The sequence below is a fragment of the Mastigoproctus giganteus genome, chromosome 10 (genome assembly GCF_048544385.1).
Source record: "Mastigoproctus giganteus isolate SK-2022 chromosome 10, ASM4854438v1, whole genome shotgun sequence".
NCBI lineage: Eukaryota > Metazoa > Arthropoda > Arachnida > Uropygi > Thelyphonidae > Mastigoproctus > Mastigoproctus giganteus.
In genome coordinates this window covers 88,114,611-88,137,508 of record NC_143584.1, presented here as the reverse complement: position 1 = coordinate 88,137,508, position 22,898 = coordinate 88,114,611, and the positions used below count along the sequence as shown (strand labels likewise).

Genomic DNA, 22,898 nt, shown 5'->3' with positions numbered 1-22,898 from the left:
ACTTAAATAGAAAGAGTGAAAGAATATTTGCTGATGCTATCGAGGCAGTGTTAGGTGGGTCGGAAAACTGCTAGCTTGCGGGGAGACAAAGACCAATAGATTGACAGTAGCCACTGGCAGAGGTGAAAGAGATTCTTGCACTGCTTCTATTACAATGAGCAGAAGCCTGAAAAACAAGATGCATGATAATTCAGAGACTGCTGGGAGCCATTGCGGTACAAGTAAACACATGGGTTGTGTTAGGGTAGCTAAGAATAGAAACAGGTGCAGGTATACTTGCGTGTACACCAATGCTAGGAGTTTAGTAAATAAATTTGATGAATTTGAGGTATTGCTCAAAACATCAAAGGCAGATATTGTTGGGATATCAGAGACGTGGTGTCACACAGATATAAGCGATGCAGAACTGGAATTTGGGGAGTACAACGTCTACAGAAAGGATAGACAGGATAGGAAGGGGGGAGGGGTTATGCTATTAGTTAAGAAACACATAAAATCCAAGGAAGTGAAGCCAGTCGAAATCCCTGGACAGTGCAGTGTTGAGTCAGTTTGGTGTGACATAAGCATTGGGAGATCAAAATTGAGAGTAGGAGTGTGCTATAGGCCTAATGACTCTGATGAGTATAATAAGAAACTGTACAGGGAAATAGAGTGGGCCAGTAAATCAGAGAGTCTTATAATGGGAGATTTTAATTTCCCAGATATTGACTGGAATTTGGGGGCTGGTCGCTCACACACTAGCAGGGCTTTTGTGGATTTATTGGATGATTGTTTTCTACATCAGCATGTTCGAGAGGCAACTAGAGGGAGTAATACTCTTGATTTGATTATCAGCAGTGATTCTTCATGCATTAAGAATCTGCAGATAAATGAACCACTAGGTGGCAGTGATCACAGTGTGCTGAAGTGGGATTTACTCAAAGAGGTAACTACCATTAGGGGTAAAGGGAAGGGTTATTGCTTCCGTAAAGGCGACTACGATGGACTGAGACAGTATTTAAATTCTATACAGTGGGACCAACTGATGATGTTACCAACAGCAAATTCAAAATGGGAAGCATTCAAAGAACTTATCTTGGAAGCTACTAGGCTTTACATACCAACTAAGAAATATTGTTCAAGGTTTAGGCCAAAATGGATGTCAGATGAACTAATGAGGCGTATGGCAGAAAAGAAAAATGCATGGGATACTTACAAATTAACACATGACACAGAAGCCTATGATAGATACAAGTTGATCTGCAACCAAGTTACAAAGGAGGTTAGGCAGGCGAAGGCAGATTACGAGAAATCCTTGGCAAGGGACGCAAAGAAAAATAGCAAAGAGTTCTTTACTTATGTAAACTCTAGAAGGAAGGGGATGAATCAGGTCAACTGTTGATGATCCTGCTCAGGTAGCTAACAAACTAAATGAATATTTTGCATCGACATTCACACATGGGGAGTTATTCAGCGAGGGGAATGCCAGAGGTGTATTCAACTCTAGCAGTAAGCTACAGAATCTTGAAATAACTGGGAGTAAAGTGGAGGAGAAATTGTTGAAGATAAACACAAGAAAGGCACCCGGGGTGGATGGGATCTATCCAGTTATATTAAAGGAGGCAGCAAAGGAAGTAAGCAAGTCCTTAGCCATAATTATGAGAGCTTCCTTGGACTTAGGGGAGGTACCCGTAGACTGGAAATGTGCAAATGTGACCCCAATTCACAAAGGAGGATCAAAGGCTGACACAAGTAATTATAGACCTGTGAGCTTAACTTCTGTTCCAGGAAAATTAATGGAGGCACTGGTTAAAGAAGCACTGCAGGATCATTTAGACAAGACTTCAGTTATAGCTCGGACACAGAATGGTTTTGTTAAGGGGAAGTCTTGCCTAACCAATTTGATTGGATACTATGATGCAGTCACAAAAGAACTGGATGCAGGGAATAACTTTGATATTATATACTGGGATCTTAGAAAGGCTTTTGATACTGTTGCACATGGAAGACTGCTGCACAAATTGGAGCAGTGTGACATTGGAGGCAAATTGCTGCTATGGTATGGATAAAGGGGTGGTTGAGGGGGAGAAGACAGAGAGTAGTAATCAATGGGCACTGCTCATCGTGGACCAATGTTATTAGTGGAGTCCCTCAGGGCTCAGTGTTGGGTCCATTATTATTTTCTGTATTTATAAATGATATTGATGATGGTATATCAAGCTTAATGTCCAAGTTTGCAGACGATACAAAGGTTGGCAGGGTTGTCAAGGACACTACTGACAGTATGCTGCTGCAACAGGATCTGGAAAGGTTGAGCAGATGGGCTGAGAGGTGGCAAATGAAGTTTAACATTGACAAATGTAAAGTACTACACATGGGAAACAGCAACCCCAGAGCAACGTATCAACTCTGTGGTACTACACTGACAGTGGTAGAGAATGAAAGGGACTTGGGGGTGGTTGTGCAGGCAGACATGAAGTTCTCTGAGCAGTGCAGACGGGCTGCAAGAGTAGCTCATGGAGTATTGTCAATGATATACAGGAATTTTTCCAGCAGGGATAAGGAGGTGATTATTCCCTTGTATAAGGCAATGGTCAGGCCACACCTAGAGTACTGTATACAGGTCTGGAGGCCTCATTTCAAGAAGGATGTAGAGCTGCTGGAACGAGTACAGAGAAGGGCAACAAGATTAGTGAATGGAACAAAGGGGTGCTCTTACGAAGAAAGGGTTAAGTTTTGCAAATTACAGTGTCTGGAGACTAGGCACCAGCGAGGTGATCTGATAGAGGTGTATAAAGCCTTGAATGGTTTGAGCATGCTCAATGCTGATGGGATTCTTCCTCTAGCTCAGAATAATCACCTGAGAGGGCATAGATTCAGGAAAGACAGATGTAGGATAGACGTGCGGAAATTTGCCTTTAGCCAGCGGGTGGTTGGTTGGTGGAACAGACTTCCATCCCTTGTCGTGGAGGTTGATAGCCTCAATAAGTTTAAGGCTCAGCTGGACAGGTATTTTGAACGAACGGAGGGGTGAAGTAGAAGTGGGTTTTTTTTTTTTGGTTTTTTTTGGCTGATGCTGCATAAGCTTGCTTCCTTGCATCAAATGCCTCTACTAATGCTAATGCTAATGCTAAAGTACATGTCAATGTTGAAAAAAAGTCGCAAGTTGGGGTTAAATTTGAAAGTGACTGCAAATCTGCCCATACACAATAGAAAGAAGTATATGACGAGAGCCATGTCAATCAGTTCAGATCTGGAGAGATTGTGCAAGACTCACGGGGTAAAATTTTTCTCAGTGTGGTCTGTCCTTGTTAACAGGAGAGATTGCTTCTACAGGGATCGGATACACTTAAATAGAAAGGGTACAAGAATATTTGCGGATGCTACAAAGTCAATGTTAGATAGGTTGGAAAACTGCTAGCTTGTGGGGGAGGATTCACAGTTGTTGTTATTTGGTTTTTTAGGAGCATTAGCAACTAAGGCCATATTGCTCCGGTGCGGTCGTCATTCCCTGACCTTTCCGCATGCTCCGTATTTGGTGGTGACGGGCTCGAACCCCGGTCTAATCAAGAAGCGTGTGCTACGCACTGCTGCTCCTTCACACCTGGCTACGGAGGCGCCGAGGATTCACAGATTAATAGATTAACAGTAACTGCAGGCAGAGGTGAAAGTGATTTTTGCAGTGCTTCTATTGCAATGAGCAGCAGCCTGGAAAGCAAGTTGCTGGAGATGGGCTGTATTAGGGCAACTAAGAGTAAGAACAGCTGCATGTATACGTGCATGTACACCAATGCTAGGATTATAGTAAATAAATTTGATGAATTTAAGGTGCTGGTGAAGACTCATGTTGGGATATCACAGACATGATGATATCCCAAGGAATGTAGAATTGGAATTTGGTTAGTACAATGTGTACAGAAAGGATAGACAGAATAGAAGGGGGAGAGGGGATGGTGTTAGTTAAGAAACATAAAAAATCTAGGGAAGTGCATCCAGTTGACATGGGTGGACAATGCGTTGAGTAAGTTTGGTGTGACAGAAGAACTGGGAAAATCAAGTTGAGAGTAGGAGTGTGTTTTAGGCCTAATGACTCTGACGAGTACAATGAACAACTGTACAGAGAAATAGAGTGCACCATAAATCAGATTGTCTTGTTTTGGGGGATTTTAACTCCCTAGATATTGACTGGAACTTGTGGGTTGATCACTTGCACACTAGCAAGACTTTTGTGGATTTATTGGATGACTGTTTTCTACAGTAGCATGCTCAAGAGGCAAGTAGATGGAGTAATACTCTTGATCTGATTTTCAGCAGTGATTCTTAATGCATTAAGATTCTGCAGATAAAAGAACCACTATGTAGCAGTGATCACAGTGTACTGATGTGGGATTTACTTAAAGATGTAACTACCATCAGGGGTGAAGGGAAGGGTTTTTGCTCTCATAAAGGTGACTACAGTGGTCTCAGACAGTTTTTAAATTCTATACAGTGGGACCAACTGATGATGCTACCAATAGCAAATTCTAAATGGGAAGCAGTCAATAAATTAATTTTGGAAGCTACTAGGCTTTTCATACCAGCTAAGAAATAATGCTCAAGGTTTAGGCCCAAAAAGATGTCAGTTGAACTAATGAGACTCTGGTAGAGACAAAAAATGCATGACATGCATATAAATTATCAGGCAACACAGAAGCATATGGTAGATATTATCTAGTCTGTAATAAAGTCACAAAGGAGGTTAGCCAAGCTAAAACAGATTATGAGAAATCTTTGGCAAAGGATGCAAAGAAAAACAGCAAAGACGTCTTTATTTATGTAGAAGCAAGAGGATGCATCAGATTGGCCCACGATATCATAATGTGCCATAAAACTATAAAACAAACAAACAAAACAAACTTGATATCATCTGTTGATGATCCAGCTCAGAAAGAACTGAATGAGTATTTTGCAACTACATTCACATATGAGAAATTCTGTAGGGAAGTGGAGGACAGAAGGTTATTAAACTCTGACAGGGAGCTAAATGATTTTGTAATAACTGCAAGAGTAAAGTGGAGGAGAAATTGTTGAAGTTAAACATAAGTAAGGCACTTGAGGTGGATGGGATCTCTCCAGTTATATTAAAGAAGGTAACAAAGGAAGTAAGCAAACCCTTAGCCATAATTATGAGAGCTTTCTTGGACTCATGGGAGGTTCCCATGGACTGGAGATGTCCAAATGTGTCCCCAATACACAAAGGGGGATCAGAGGGTGACACTCTTAATTACAGACCTGTTAGTTTAACTTCTGTTTCAGAGAAAATAATGGAGTCGTTGGTTAAAGAAGCATTTCTGGATCATTTAGACAAGACTGCAGTAATAATACAGACACAGCATGGGTTTTTTAAGGAGAAATCTTGGTTGACCAATTTGATTGGATACAATGATGTGGTCAGAAAGGAACTGGATGTAAAAAATAATTTTGATGTCATATACTTGGTTTTCAGGAAAGCTTTTGATACTGTTGCACTTGGAAGACTACTGTACAGATTAGAGCAGTATGGTATTAAGGGCAAGTTGCTGTAATGGATAAAAGGATAGTTAAGTGGGAGAAGACAGAAAGTGGTAATCAATGGACATTGCTCTTCATGTACTAATGTTATTAGTGGAGTCCCTTATGGTTTGGTGCTGAGCCCATTGCTGTTTTGTATATTTATCAGTGATATTGTAAATTTACAAATGTACTTTACAAATGTAAAGTACTACATATGGGAAACAGTAACCCCAGATCAATGTATCAACTCTGTGGTACTACGCTGACAGTGGTAGAGAATGAAAAGGACCTGGGGGTAATTGTGCAGGCAGATATGAAGTTCTCTGAGCAGTGCAGACGAGCTGCAAGAGTAGCTCATGGTGTCTTGTCAATGATATACAGGAATTTTTCTAGCAGGGACAGGGATGTGATTATTCCCTTGTATAAGGCATTGGTCAGGCCACACCTTGAGTACTGTATACAGGTCTGGAGGCCTCATTTCAAGAAGGATGTAGAGCTGCTGGAACGAGTACAGAGAAGGGCAACAAGATTAGTGAATGGAACAAAGGGTTGCTCTTACGAAGAAAGGCTTAAGTTTTGCAAATTACAGAGCCTGGAGACTAGGCATCGGCGAGGTGATCTGATAGAGGTGTATAAGGCTTTGAATGGCTTGAGCATGCTCAATGCCGATGGGATTCTTCCTCTTGCTCAGAATAATCACCTGAGAGGGCATAAATTCAAATTGAGGAAGGACGGATGTCGGATAGATGTGCGGAAATTTGCCTTTAGCCAGCGGGCAGTTGGTTTGTGGAATAGACTTCCATCGCTTGTTGTTGAAGTTGATAGCCTAAACAAATTTAAGGCTCAGCTGGACAGGTATTTCGAACGAACGGAGGGGTGAAATGGGAGTAGTGGTTGTTTTTTTTTGTTTTGTTTTTGGCTGATGCTGAATAAGCTTGCTTTCTTGCATCATATGCCTCTACTAATGCTAATTCTAATATTGATGAAGATATATCAGGCTTAATATCCAAGTTTGCTGATGATACAATGGTTGGCAGGGTTGTTAATGACAATATTCTGCTGCAACTGGATCTAGAACATTGGGCAAATTGGCTGAGAAGTGGCAATTGAAGTTGGGCATGGTGGGAGACATAGGAGCTTTGGCTATCGATTAATTATTATTGATTAATAATAATCAATTATTATTATTTGATGGTAGGCCCTGCAGCTTCCAGGCAGAAGCTGCAGGGCCTATCTCTGTAGGTTCCTTCTAATTTCAAAAATTTGCTGGATGTAATTGGCGAAGGCCTTATATAGGCTCTCCTCCATTATGAATAAATGTTTCTGTCCTTTGGGAAGTGGGCCAATTTCTGCTATAAGTTCTGTTCTTTGTATTTCATAGCTTGTACAATCATAAAGAATGTGTGTCCAGTCTTCACTCTCACCACAGATAAGTTTGGATCATCAGTCAGCCTGAAGGAATTCAGTTTTGGCTTAAGGGAGCCATGACCAAAATATAGGTAGCATACAGTCCTAGAGCATACACTTTGGTGGTTTTGGGCTGACAGTAGCCACCTGTTGAAGACATCTTTTGGTGACTTCACCTCAGGTTTCTCACTCCCAATTGTTTTGCCATATTTTATAGTTTTGTTGCAACTCTTTTCCTTTCAGCCGTGATGGTTTTGCTTTGTCTAAGGCTATCCCAAGAAATTCTGTGGGTATGCCTTTTCTGAGTCTGTAGTAAAGTTCTTTACTGAATATTTCTAAATACAGTGGGAGAGTACCAGCCAGCCAGCACCTGCAATGCCAGTGCACTCACAGCGCAACATGCCCTAGCGATTGTGTGAAATAGAGTTCTCTGTATAGTTTTTAATTTATTCCTGTTTCCAACTATGGCCATGTGGATAAACCATACACTGGCTCCATAGGAGATGACAGGGACAAATATTGGATAATAGATGATTGCCAAGGTCCTGCTGATCCTGGCAGTCATGCCTGCATAATTTCTCACTTTTTTGCCAAATATGTTAAGTGGGGATAGAAAGTTAATTTTGAGTCGAATACAACTCCCGTTGTATGGTTTTTAGTTCTGGTATCATTTTGATTGATTACCTGCAAAATTTTATTATGGGAGGTCTCCTTATATCCAAATCCTTTAAGTAAGATTGCTTTAGTCTTCTCTTGTGATATCCTGAGCATATGCATTTGTGCTCACTCCTGCAGTTGCCGGAGTGTAGCATTTGAGATTTCCTCTACAACCACTCTTTTGTTTCCATTTACCAGGAAAATCAAGTCGTCTGCAAAGGCAGATCTGTCCACAGGACCCAGATCCAAGGCCAGAAATTCACCCAAGACTGTGATTCAGAAGAACGGGCCATGTATTGAGCCCTGCGGGCAACCTTTTGTCACAGAGCATGTCAGTTCCTGGAACCTTGTGCATACAGAGACACTTCTGTCAGTCAGGTAATTTTTTACTGCTTGATAGAGGTTCTATGGAACATTTGTCTGGCAGAGTCTCCTAAGGAAACTATGCAACCAGAGTGCGTCAAATGCCCTAGAAAAATCTATGGAAATGGCCAACATGTATTTTTCTGCTGTGGTGTGGACGAACATATTTTAATACTATATAGCGTGAAAAGAAAAATGCTTGGGATTGCCTCATAAATACTACCGTCCTTGGTGGTTTACCCTACAAGTTAGTTATGAACAAATTTCATCCGAGTGAGGTGTTCTCGTCTATTACATCTGTAGGCACATGGAGACAATTTCCTGGAGTGAGTCAATAAGTAGTATATTAGATAGCTTAATACATCAGGATGTTACGGTACCTGAGGACACTGAGCAGATGGACCTCATATGTTAGATGTTTCAGAATGAAACATCTAACATATGAAGGAGTGGTTTTTGAAGAACCCTTTTTTGAATGAATTAATCAAGTGATCCTTTCTGTGAGAGATGGGAAATATCCTGGTTTGGACTTGATTGAGGTTGCTGTCCTTAAACATGTTTGGAAAGTGTGTCCCCAGGTCATTTATAACTTGATGAATGCTTGTCTTAAATAGGATAGATTTCCAGTGTCGTGGAAGATAGCAAACCTATTATTGTTAAAAAACAGTCTAGCAGTTCTGGTTCTTACAGGCCGATTGCTTTGTTGCCCATATTGGGCAAGGCTCTTGAAAAAACTTGTCTCTAGATTTCAAATATTATTGCTCTGCTAAAGGTTTGGACATCCAAATGCAGTTCGGCTTCACTCAAGGCACTTATAGCATTGACTGTCAATTCTATAAAGTTAAATATATCAAGCAGTAAAAAATTAACCATTGATTCTGTGTCTTCCTCTGGTCCAAGTATGTCCTCGGCCTCTTTGTGGACTTCAAAGAAGCCTTTGACACCTCTTGGTGGCAGTCTCCTGGCAAGGTTCAGGGAGGCCGGGGTCTCTCTTCCAATTTATCATGTGGTTTCTGATTATTTTTGTGATAGGAGCATTACTGTCTCTTTGGGTTTTTGCAGGGTTTCCCATCCTGTGACCGGAGACTGCCCTTGGGGATCCGTTCTTGGCCCTACTATAAAGTAGTTCAGATGTTATTGAACGGTTATCTTAACTTAAATAGGCTCCAAGGACAGGTAAAAATCAACTGGGTTGTAGGACTTGCCCCATCAGCCTGGAAAATTCTAAACAGCCAAAATCGCATATACATTAACTGGGGCATCCACCGATCTAAAGAACACATGGCTGTGCCGAAATATTTTAAATGCCGTTGTTTTGGCCACAGAACACACACCTGTACCCAGGCCGAGCAGACCTGTGGACATTGTGCCAAGAAGGGCCATGACTTCAATGCATGCCCCCAACAGAAACTGAGCCCGTTTGCGCAAACTGCAAATCACCGAAGATGCCAGTAAACCACTCAGTAAGGGACAACAATTGCCTTACCTACGTTAAAACAAAGAGTATGCACCAAGCCCACATAAATTATGGGAACTCTCGCTAAAAGATACAATACTAGAGTTATTAAATTTATGCAAATAAATGTGCGACGGGCCACACCAGTAGCAGATAAGATAAGGATCAAAGTTAATGAGGAAAACTGATGTCATCCTTATCCAGGAACCTTACAAGCACTCCAAAGAGGTCAGAGGCTACCCCCCCCCCTCACATACAAAATAATTCAGGTGGAAGGCAACACCCCATAGGCTGCCATTGTAATACACAACCCAGATATTGCTGCTACAAGAATCTCCCATGTCTGCTCGACCTGGTAGGCTTGTGCCCATCTGGTGAACTCTATGCAATATCATTATACTATAAGACAGGAGAAGATATCCTACCTGCAACTAGATATCTACAAAACATACTCACGGAGCTACCCAACTCCAGAATTATCCTAAGTGCAGATGTAAACTGCAGATTGCAAATGTGGCATAGTGACACCATGGATGTACATGGCACTAGGAACGTCCAGCACCCTGAAGAATTCCTGATCAACTCCACTTTCATGGTCCTAAACCATCCGTTCAAACTTCAAAAATTCTCCAACACACTCTGGGAAACAAATGCAGATATCACACTTGCAATGAGGGTCATTGCTGCACATATCACCGACTGGACTACACGTGACTTGTGGACCACCTTGGACCACCTGGTCATCACGTTCCAGCTGAATAACTCCATAACCCAGCCACCTCTAAACAGGAAAATTCTCAATAAATTTGCCATGGAAAAAGCAGACTGGAAGCTCTTCAAAGAAATATTACTCTCTTCCCTCCCTGGCAGAAAAAACCCAATCCATTGACCCTGATCAACACCAACGAGCAATCACTGACATCGCTACATTAATTAGCAATTTAGCCATCAAAAGAAAAAGGCCCACTCTGGGTGGTGCCCAGAACTCCAGGTGCTACGCAAGGATGTGAATTCAAAGAGAAAGGCTTTCCAGTGAGCTTGCCAGATGTGGCCAGAAGCCGAAGTGGAAGTCCTCCATGGACAATACAAAGAAGCAAAAAATGCCTACACAAATATGATCAAGCAGAGGAAATGTAAACCATGGGAACACACCTTGTCTCCACAACTGCACATTCGGACCCCTGGGACATGGTATACAAAGTTACCCCAAACAAACTCCCCAGGGGAGACAGTATCCCATCCAACAAAACCCCACAAGGCAGCATGACCACAACCTGGCAGCAATCCACAAGGCAGCAAGCCAGTAATCACCCCCACCACTACAAGTTAGTGGGGGTTACTCCACACAGCAAGAGGAAAACCCTTTCATGCTGGCAGACCTCAACGCAGCAGTACAAAAGGAATAGGAAAACTCCAGGAATTGACCTCCTGGAACCATAGATAATCAAAAAGGCTGTAGAATATATGAGGTGTTACATTTACCGAAATATATTTATAAAATAAATTAAACTCACCCTGGGTCTTATTCACCACCATCACCTTCGAAGTAGTCGACTTGAGAGCGTAAACACCGATCCCTGCACTTCTCCAATGATTTGAATGCGTCCTGAAAGTCCTTCTTCATCATAGTGTTCAGCACTGCCTACTATTCGATTTGGATATCCTCTATGCTGTCAAACCTTCTATCCTTCAGCTTGATTTTCACCGGATAAACACCGATCAGCTTGATCGGTGTTTACGCTTGAGAGCGTAAACACCGATCCCTGCACTTCTCCAATGATTTGAATGCGTCCTGAAAGTCCTTCTTCATCATAGTGTTCAGCACTGCCTACTATTCGATTTGGATATCCTCTATGCTGTCAAACCTTCTATCCTTCAGCTTGATTTTCATTCTTGGGAAGAGGAAGAAGTCGCAGAGGGCTAAGTCTGGAAAATAATTGGGGTTGGGGACAATTGTCATGTTGGATGGCAAAAATTGCACCACAGCGTAAGGCGCCTCCGTAGCCAGGTGGGCAGGAGCAGCAGTGCGTAGCACACGCTTCTTGATTAGACCGGGGTTCGAGCCCGTGACCACCAAATACGGAGGATGCGGAAAGGTCAGGGAATGACCACCGCATATCCACGGAGCAATATGGCCTTAGTTGCTAATGCTCCTAAAAACCAAATAACAACAACAGCACCACAGCGAAGAGATGTGTGGGCCAGCACGTTGTCATGACGATGGATCCAGTTCTTTGTGTACCACTTCTCTGGACGTTTCCTTCTAACCACTTCCCTTAACCGCCTCAGGAAGTTTCAGTAGAACTTTCCGTTGCTGGTCTGGTCTGGCTAGGAGGGACAAATTCCTTGTGGATAATCTTGTCCATGTCCAAAAAACAGATCAGTATGGACATCACATTGCTCCCCACTTGTCGGGCTTTCTTCGGTCGGGGCAAAGATGGCCTCTTCCATTGGGATGATTGTTGCTTAGTTTCTGGGTCATACCCATATACCCAACTCTTGTCATCAGAGATGACTGTAGAAAGGAAGTTTTGATCACTCCTGCCGGTTCTTGAAGATCTCTGTTAAATTCCATGCAATGCTGCTTTTGGCATGAACTTGGCTGCAATCCTTCTCACGTTCAACTCGTCTGACAAAATCCATTGACACATCCCGTACGATAGTCCTACAATGCCACAAATGTCATGGATGGTCTGCCTGTGGTCTTCACAAATCGCTGCCCGATGATGACAGATGCCCAGAGTAGTCGTCATCATCAACCGACATGCGACCATTTTTAAAACGGTTAAACCAGTAGTGGGTTTGCACCTGGCCTAAAGCATTGTCACCAAAAGCTTGTTTCAACTTCTTGTGGGTTTCTGCTGGTGTATCGTTAAGAAGGAAACAAAACATGATGTAAGCATCTTGCTCTCACATCAGCCAGCGCTGATGTGAACTATGCAAAACACGCCGTCAAAGAACTGTGCATAAATATTCAATGACTATCCAGCCCGACGCTGCACGGCACACTGATTCACAAAGGATACATGCAGTGCTACCTAGCACAACATTCAAATTTTGGGAACACTTGGGTAGCACCTCGTATACCACAGAAAATACTCAATCTGTTCAACCATTGCCTACAAGCAGACTGGTTTCCTACTGACTGAAGAACTGTCAGCATCTGCCATAATCCTCAAAAATCCTAGGAATCCCCAGCACCTCCCAGACTCTTACAGGCCCATTACCTTATTATTAGTACTGAGGAAACTCTATGAGCACCTTATACACCAAAGGATTGAAGATAAAAGATTACAGTAATGCTGGACTAAACTCTCCAAATCAGTTTGGGTTTACAAAGGGCTGGTCTACTATAGAAGCCTTGGAAAAATTGTCACAGCTGCCACAAATATGCCCAAGAAGTATTTCTTAGTCATCTCAGTTGACTTCGCCAAGGTGTTTGACTCACTTTGGTGGTCAAGCTTCCTCGGCCGACTCCTGACTGCAAGGCTACCAGGAAATCTTTACAACTGTGTCAAAACATACCTCACACAAAGAGACATTGTCAATGCATCATATAGCCAAGTAAAGTGACAGGTCTACAGAGGATGTCCCCAGGGCTCTGTTCTGGGGCCAGTCCTTGAGGAATTTCTAAATGTGAACCTATAGGAAGTACAAACCCAAGCCTTTGCAAATGACCTGGTCTTCACTCTTGCAGCTGACTCCAGATCGCAATTAGAAATAATGGCAAACAGAGCCCTAATTACTCTGAAAGGCTGGGCTAGTGAAAACTATCTGAAAATATCATCAGACAAACTAACTCCATCCTCCTTAAAGGAAAACTGTACCACCAGACCACCCCCAAATTAAAATCCACAGAACTACTATAAAATCTGTCCAGGTGTGATTCTGGGCAGAAACCTCTCCTTTGCACTGCTTCTGGAACACCTACAGAAGAAGGTCTGAAACTACTTGACAATGGCAGCCATGGTCTCCCACAGGGACTGGGGTCTCAAGCATCGAATTCTGACCCTATTCTGCAATTCAGCTTTCTGCCAGCCACTACATATGCCTCTCCAATATTGTACGCAAAGGCCACTACTGCGGTAAACAGAAGAAAACTTGCCACCATACAATGGAACATCTATTTGGAGGTGACTCCAGATAGATGGTTAGAACCGGCCTTCTCTACCATCTTTCCAAAGGGAAAACCACCACCTTCCTGGAATACATGACAGACCCAACCAATAACAGAAATATGGAGAAAAGATGCCTCACTGAGCACCTGCGGCAGGCGTGGCAAAACAGATGGTCTACCTCGAACAGAGGCAGCATCACAAAGAAATTTCTTCTCGCTATTGACCGCATATTCCCAAAATCACCACGATGGTTCTCACCTGTCCTGCATGCCACCTACCTTCTGACAGGCCATGGACCAATTAACGGGGAACTTCACATGCTAGGACTGACAGAAGATCCACTCTGTCACTGTGGTTCTCGAGAGTCCTGGAACCACCTAATGTGTAATTGCGAGATTTACGAGGAATTCAGATGTAATCTGATAACAAAAATACATTATCTCCCCAAGAATTGCAGGCACCAACTACTCGAGAATGAAGAAGACTGCAAGGTATTTATCCCCTTCACCCAAGATCTCTTTATACAGCATGAACCTTACCACCAAACTGAGAAATCACTACCGACTCTGCCAACCCAAAACCAGACTTGAAGACAAGAATTACATCACCAAATCTACCTTAAAAGATCTAGCTACTTACCTTAAATGTGACTAGCAGACCTGACTCCCAAAATTGGACTGTTATTGGAATTAAACTATTCCAGACCTGACTCCTAAAATTGGACCAAGCATTGATATCCGACCCAAAGCACCATTGGACATGAACCATGTCTTTCCCCCCTCTCTTTATGAGATCCCATAGTAATGGGATCTCATAAAGAGATTCTGGAGAACAATGCGCCAAATGGTGATCACAATGGTACGCCCTTGCACTGCTACTTTTCTTCCTTATTCCATTCCCCTGTTTGCCTGATGGAGATTGTCTCCATTGCTCTTGGGGATGCCTTCCCTCTTATCCCCATATTTTTCTGTCTTTCCCCCCTCTCTTGACTCTAAACTCCACACTCTACCCTAACATTTTTTTTTTTTTTTTTTGTGTGATCTCTGTCAGGAAGCTCAGATGATCCTGGCAGAGACCAGCCAGAGATTTTGGGACTGCCTGGCTACCTCCCAGAGGTTAGTGGCGGGCAACTTGGGTTCCATCAGAGGCATCACAGCAGAAAGCCAGATGAACAACACAACCCAACACTACACTTTCACACAAATCACATTTCTGGCTTTTACAGAGTTCTGTTTTCACCACACAAGAGAAAATGGTATAATTTTGGGGAACCACCAATGCCACCTCCCACCCAAATACTATACCACTATGTGGTGTGGATTGCTGTTAGGAGGTAGTGCATGTCATCATCCATAGAGTTACTTTGCTTAAAGCCAAATTTGTTTGAGTGGTTGCCTGCTTCACTACAATAGATAGGTAACCTGTTGTATATTAATCTTTCATAAATTTTTCCTAATACTGGTAAAAGAGCAATTAGCCTGAGTACTACAGCTTTTCATATTTTGGGAAATTTTCCTTCAGTTAAACAAAGGTTATACAATACAGTTGGTTAAGTTCGTTTGGTGCTCTTTCTCCAAACTTTTTAATAATTTCAGCTTCTAGAAGGGCGTGCCCAGGACACGTTATTTTTTTAGATTTAAGTAATGCTGCTTGTAATTCCACTGTTGTGAATGGGCCGGGTTCGATGTTGGCATTTGCATAGTTGCTTTTCATTAATTATTTCAATCTGAGTAGGGGTAATCCCCAGCCTCGGTCTGGATGATATTGTCTTATACAGTAAACCCCAGGTACTCACGGGGATTACGTTCCTGAGAAATGCCGCGAATACCGAGTTATGGCTTCCATAGTAATAAAAGGGTTCCATTCCAAAGTATGAAATATATAAGAAAAAAATTAGTCTATGTATGTATTATATGTACCTTCATAATATGACTATGTACATAGTAAAATACAAACATAAGTCATCGAAATGAAAATAAGAAACAATTTAATATTAAATGTAATATTTATTAGAAATTGCAAACCAGAGCCTTTGCTAGCTAAAAAACTTATCCCACCAGTTTCTCTAAAGTGTTGATAAAGGTGTTTTGCCTTTTCACGAATGATAAGTGAACTTAACGGAATTTTATTTTGAATTCGGTCTTCTATCCACAGATTTAAAGCTTTTTCCATTTTTTTCTAATTTAACCATTAACACCCTCGAAAAAGTTTGTTTACACTAACACACTGCAAAATGGTAGATTTTTCACTTTTGTAAGCATATCGATTTATTAATTGATAAATTTATTCAATTTATAAGCATTTAAAAGCAAATGACGAAACCTTCCATGACAAGTGCATAAGGCATACTGAACAAGGATTAGCGGGAAATATCCATGCTCGCAATTTTGTCACCCCTCTCCCCCCACCCACCGAGTGCTGTTTTGACCGTGAAAGATGATTTTAGCCATGCCCATGTTTTTTTCTGGCAAAAATGTTCATGGCGCTTTAAAATTCATTTCATATTAAATCAGCGACCGCAAATACAGATACCGCAAATAGTGGGGGATTTACTGTATATTATTTACGGACTCTGACGGCCTCCGTAGCCGAGTGGGCAGGAGCGGGAGTGCAGTAGCACACGCTCTTTGGGTAGACCGGGGTTCAAGCCCCTGACTGCTGAATACGGTCGATCTGCCAACCCGCACTGGACCAGCGTGGCAGATTATGGTCCATTTCCCTCAGCATGAATTGTTGAGGAGGCTTCCATCCTGCAGTGGGTTGATAATGGCTGCACTTTACTTTACTTTTTTACTGCCCAACACAGGATTGGGGTTCAATCTGCTCTTGTAGTTGTTTCTATTACGTCCCCCTCTGGCAGTTTGTTGGCGACTATTCTGTACAAGACTCCCCAAGGGTTGACATATCCATAAGTCCCTGGCAAGTGCTATCAGGATTCTTTCTTCTTTTGCCTAATGAGGGCTGTGTACCTGAGAGTCATATAAGTTTCTCTCAGGGCATCAACCTCATTTTGGGGCCAATATGTTCAGGCCCTCTGGAAGTGTCTTCTCGCTTAGTGGACCCTTTTCCTGAGTAGTCAATTCTGGACACCACCCGGGGACTCCCTTCTTCCTCAGCTATTTTTTTTTCGGCATAGCTTGGTTAGTTGTCGCCACAAGTATTTTGGTCAATTCCAGTGCTGGGTCATCCAGGCTGTGATTGTTGTATGATTCAAACTGCTAATTTTCCTGTTTCTTTAGCTCTGTTGCTATGACTTCCGTGAATGCCTACGAGTTGGCTTTCTTTATATTGTACCTTTTAATGCCCATAACTGGTTGCTGTACTATTTATAGCTGTCTATTTAAGGTAAAGGTGATTGCTCTATGATCTGAAGTTATCCAGGCTGGCTGGACATACCAGTTTGTTAGTTTGTATGCTATAGAGTTCGTGGCCAGAGTGATATCAATATCACTCTCCCACAGTGTGCTGTTATAGATTGGAAGAACGTGAAGCTGCTTTATAACCTGAAAGGGGGCAGTTGCTATAAATTTTGTCAGAGTCTGTTCGTTATGTGTTCCTGCCCTGTCTTCTGTACGGCTATGCCACAGGGTTCGCCGGCAGTTGACATCTGCAGATACTATTATATTAGCATATAGCAACAATGAGAGAGCTGTCTGAAGATATTGTATATTGGGTTTATATCTTCCCATGGCCTGCAGTATAGGGATACTATGTAGAACTGACCCAATGCACTAGTGATGTGTGCACACACTGCCATAGGGGAGCAGAGGTGGCTCAGTTCAATATTTCTTACCACTGCTGAAGGAACACCTGTGGTGTGTTCAGTGATTTTATAATTTCTTGGATATCCTCAAACCATACCCATATGAGTGTGTAGGGCTCTTGGAGTGCCAAGATATATATTTTGTTTTTTTCTAGTTTGAGTCTAATCTGATCCACAACTGTGCACACACTCTCTTCATTCAATTGGATGAAGTTTAGAGCCCTAGTCATTTCCATATTATTAGCCTAGCCCATAATTGATCTGGTTTGTACAGCTTTACCATCTTCAAGTAACAGGGACATTTTGCATCCCTGATGCTGTGGTGATAGTCTGTAATTCTTGCAGTTTTTGCAGGTGGCACACTTGGGCTGCTGATTTTTATTACTGCATTGTTTGTATTCATGGCCAGTGACTGCACAATGGCTACTGATTGGTGTTTTCTGCCAGCAATCTCCAGTAGTGTAGCCATATTTGTGACAATTAAAGCATTTGTTGACCGGGAAATGCTCCCTAAATCTGTGGATGGTCCAGTCAGCATATATCCTCTGTTGTTCTTTTAATATTATTATTATTATTATTTGCAGCCATATGGTGCAAGGAAGCCTGAGGCTTTTGGAAAAAAAAATTCTGAATTACCCTGAGAGAGAGAGAGAGAGAGAGAGAGAGAGAGAGAGAGAGAGAATACCCCAGACTCTAGGTGATACCTTTGCTATTACATTTAGCTGCCCATTTTTCTAGACTTAATTCCTCTTTTGAGTTGGAACTCTTCTGCCCTTTCATCCACTGTCATATGATCATGGAAATTTTTATGGTATTTTTCAAGAATTAGTTCTCTTTCTGGAGTTGGCTATCAGATATCAAAAATTATGATGTTTGGGTTTCTTCTGTTTGGTTTCTTCGATTCCAGACTCATGGTGGTTTTGTATTTTTTTCATGGCCTGTTTGGTTGCCACTTTTATCAAGACTCCATTATTCCTGTTTTTCTAAGGTTGTTCACTTTAATTGCTTTTAATTGTGGTCTAATTGTGTCACCACTCTGTCTTTCACTACTTCACTACTTTTTAGTGAAGAGTTATCTGTGGCCTTCAATATTATAATGTTAGTTTTTGTAGAAGCTGTACTTTGCTTTGGTTTTGCATTATTTTGTCTGGGTCGGGTATTTTCTCCTTTGTTATTTGCTCTTCCTACCTGGGCATAAGTAATGATGTTGTTTTATAGTTTTCCTTTTCCTCAGTAACAATTTCTAATTTTGATCTCAGTACCTTATTTTCTGTATTTAACTCCATTAATCTTTCTTCAAGAATATCCCAATAATTCACAATCTATATAATAATGCAGTTATCTGGTTGGTCTGTTTAAACATGTACTCCTCCAGACATAGTTTTGTTTCTTTAGCTTTTCTGATTGGGTCTGTTATTTTTAATTGGTTTTCTTCCTCTGGCTTTTGAGTCTCTGCTTCCGTGATTTCAATTTGGATTTTACCCTTCCTTGCCTTTTTAACACTTAGGGGATGCCTGGCAGACAGCATTCCAGCTCTTCTGTTACTTCTTCTTGTGGTGTTCTCTGTGGGGAACATTTCATAGCTATGTTCCCCACCATTGAAAACACAATATAACTTATTATTTCTAGAGAAATATACAAAATTTTGTGAGTTCTGAACAATTTGTGAAATGCAAAGTTATCAAAATACTCTCACTGATGCTATAGCAATGGTATTGAGATAGAATGCGGTCAGAAACCACAAAACTCAGATAACTAATAAAAGTACTCTTACCTGATCTCGTTTACCTTGCTGCATCTGATTGTACCATGAAAGTATGAAATTCCATATTGAAAAGTCCTGGCAGGCAGAAATCTCCAGCAGTGACGGTCAATCCTCCGTATATAATGAAGCAGACTCCCTTCTTCAACACTACTGCTCTCGTCGGCACCCACAGGTGAGCTATTTGCCATTGTACTGTAGTCATTATTGTACTAGAGTCACTTTTATGGTCAAAAGTAGTCCTCTGAAATATTAGACAACTGAGATTACTGATATGGGCCAAACTTTACTGGCTACCATATTTCTGAAACAATAAGTTACAAAAAAATTTTTAAAAATGGCTGTTCACTTCATAGCAACTAATCTTTCCTAAATAACATGGTGCTAATATATGAGACACTAATATGATTTGTGCTGAGCTGCTATCATTCTGATAGCAGATTGATAAGTACAAATAAATAAGTTCAATACTTTATTAACATTTTCTTTAGTTTCATTGTTGTGAGATAGCTGAATAGAGAGTTAACATGGTTGTTTTACCCTCCTTCTGAAAATCTTTTGTGCCACTCAAAATCTCCTTTTGAAACTGCAGACGATAAGCCTCTTTTAAATTCATAACCTTTGGTGGGAGATTTCCTCAATTTAAGCAGAAATTTCAAGATCATGTGCTGTTCCATAAATTTTCCAGCCATTTTTACATTTTGAAGTTCAAACTACTTTAATTTAATATGGTATTATAAGATGTGCAACTTACAACTGCTGTAACATGGATAAATAAACATGATACTATATATATACTGATTGCTTTTGCTGCTGGTTGCAACAGCAGTACCTTAATGTGATCACACCTGGAAATTTCTAACTACATGTTATATATATATATATATATATATAACCATATAAATAAGAATAAGAGTTAAAGTAAAATAGTGTCAGCAGTATGGTAAGACAAGAGCTAAAATAATCAAAATTAAACCTAAATCAAACCGGAGGGGGGGGGGGAAGAGAAGGGTAACAAGAGTAAAAATATTGCAGTAGAAACTCTCCAAAATAATTTAGAAAATCTAAATGAAAGAATAATAATTCATTGAATTTTGAAAGCCAATTAAATAGAAATTTAACGGTACCCCCTCTGATGGGTACCAGGTCCAAATTTATGTGAAATATCACCAACAGAGGTGTTAACCACTACAATAAAATAAAACAAAAATAAACCAAAAATAGACTGACCATTAGCATTAGCATTAGTAGAGGCATATGATGCAAGAAAGCAAGCTTATTCAGCATCAGCCAAAAAAAAAAAAAAAAAAAACACACACACACCACTCCCATTTCACCCCTCCGTTCGTTCGAAATACCTGTCCAGTTGAGCTTTAAATTTGTTTAGGCTATCAACTTCAACAACAAGTGATGGAAGTCGGTTCCACCAACCAACCACCCGCTGGCCAAAGGCAAATTTCCGCACATCTATCCGACATCCGTCCTTCCTCAATTTGAATTTATGCCCTCTGAGGTGATTATTCTGAGCAAGATGAAGAATCCCATTGGCATTGAGCATGCTTAAACCATTATGCCCCATCTCGACAGAGGACCACAAGGCCAATAATGGTCAGGGAATCACTGCATTTCGATCAGCTCGCCATCTGATCCTCAGATCAAACCACCAATGCAGAAGATTTGAACAGCGGTGGTCCTGATGCAGCGAAAATAAAATAAAAAAATAGAACAGCTACAAGCACTCCAGTGCAAAGCCACACTACTGACAAAGTAATCTCAACCAGATTATATAGATGAATAATGAACTATGGATGGCAGCACAGGCGCAGCGTTAGCAATTCGCCTACTACTGTCATGTGATATAATTATACATATATTTGAATAGCATTTAAAACACTTGAAAACTGAATCTTTCATAATAAAATAAAATAAAATAGTACAGCATACATTAGAGGCAGAAAAAAGCATATTCCTCTACATGATGCTTGAAATATAACCATATAAATAAGAATAAGAGTTAAAGTAAAATAATGTCAGCATTATGGTAAGACAAGAGCGAAAATAATTAAAATTAAACCTAAATCAAACCGAATTTCTAAATTTCTATTTAATTGGCTTTCAAAATTCAATGAATTATTATTCTTTCATTTTCTAAATTATTTTAGAGTTTCTACTGCAATATTTTCACTCTTGTTACCCTTCTTTTCCCCCTCCCCCCGGTTTGATTTAGGTTTAATTTTGATTATTTTCGCTCTTGTCTTACCATACTGCTGACATTATTTTACTTTAACTCTTATTCTTATTTATATGGTTATATTTCAAGCATCATGTAGAGCAGGGGTGGGCAACTTTTTTCGTCAGCGGGCCGAATGAAATTTTCGTATCATGATGCGGGCCGAATGAAATTTTCGCATCATGATGCGGGCCGGAATAGATTGAACGATTTAATAAAAAAAATCAGAACCTAAAAAATGTTATATTACTTGAATTACCAAATTATTAATGTATTTTTAAAAAAAATATCTGAATGTCCAATTATCATTGAAAATGCGGCATTCGGCATCAATTTTTCTTTTTTTTTTAATTGGCTCATTTTATGGGCTATAAATTATATTAAATTAAAAATTGTAATAATTAGAAAAGACATAAAATATCTCGCACCAATATTATTTTTTTCAATAAGAAGTCAAACCCAAAGGAACTTCGTTCGATCGATGCTACAATAATAATTAGGAAATAACTCTTTGACGCTGCGTAGAATCACTTGGTTACTGTTGTACTGGCCGCGATTCCCGATTGAACCGAATTAAGCCGAACGTTTACGGCGAGTGTAGTCAGGTATGGATTTTCTATATTTATGCATTTACCGAGGGGGCCGGATTCAACATCGTCGCGGGCCGGATGTGGCCCGCTGGCCGGCTGTTGCCCACCCCTGATGTAGAGGAATATGCTTTTTGCTGCCTCTGATGTTTGCTGTACTATTTTATTTTATTTTATTATGAAAGATTCCATTTTCAACTATTTTAAACGCTATTCAAATATATGTATAATTATATATATATATATATATATATATATATATATATATATATTTATTTATTTATGAAAGAAATTGTGTGTAAAAAAATCCTTAAGTACCTTTACCCAAACAGTAAGGATATACACAGAGAATTCAATCATTTATAATTCCACAAATGTGTAATCTAGGAACTTATAACCAATTTTACCCATAAAAATCCTTATATCAGCACCTTTGGAAATATAGCCATAACCAAAATGTAAAATGAAAATTATTTGTTCATTGATATTTTTTTAATATTTTACATAGGGATCATGATCCTTACCTGTGGGTTCAGGCATTGGGGCACTTATGTCAGCTGAGTGATAGCCAGAGTCCTAAAATTGAAGAAATCCTGAAAAATATCCTTCATTTATATTGTTCTTTTGCTTTGCTTTAGTTTTTTATTGTCATTTAAAAATTTTAATTCTTAGTACAGTGGATTCCAGTTAATTGGGGCACATTTTAATCGGGGAAGCCGCTTATTTGGGGCAAAATATGAAGAACAGAAATAAATCAAATATTTAGCTTGAATTTGTTCCACTTCTTTGGGCCAACTTGCCACTTAATTGGGGTAATGAAGGTCGTGATTGAACAATAAACTATATTTAGATGGCGCGCACAAACATCTAAATATAGTTTATTGAACAATAAACTATTTTAGGTGGCTCGTAACAAAGATCATGCGGGCAGCGACCGAATCAGTTATTGTGAAGTCATGCTGTAGAGTGGTTGTTTTACGTTTGTTCTGTGTCTCGTAACAAAGTCTGTGTCTCGTGGTAATTGGATTCTGAAGAAATTTTGCT

General features: G+C 40.5%; 1 protein-coding gene across 2 annotated transcripts in view; it reads left to right on the top strand.

Annotated features, from left to right (window-relative positions):
• LOC150079140 (vacuolar protein sorting-associated protein 11 homolog) overlaps window positions 1-22,898 on the top strand; it is a 697,977-nt gene that overhangs the window by 441,202 nt on the left and 233,877 nt on the right. For both annotated transcript variants that reach the window (XM_090382204.1, XM_090382205.1), the window contains one exon: window positions 22,363-22,455. In XM_090382204.1, the coding sequence (XP_090238330.1) occupies window positions 22,363-22,455 (93 nt within the window). The remainder of the gene's footprint in view (window positions 1-22,362; window positions 22,456-22,898) is intronic.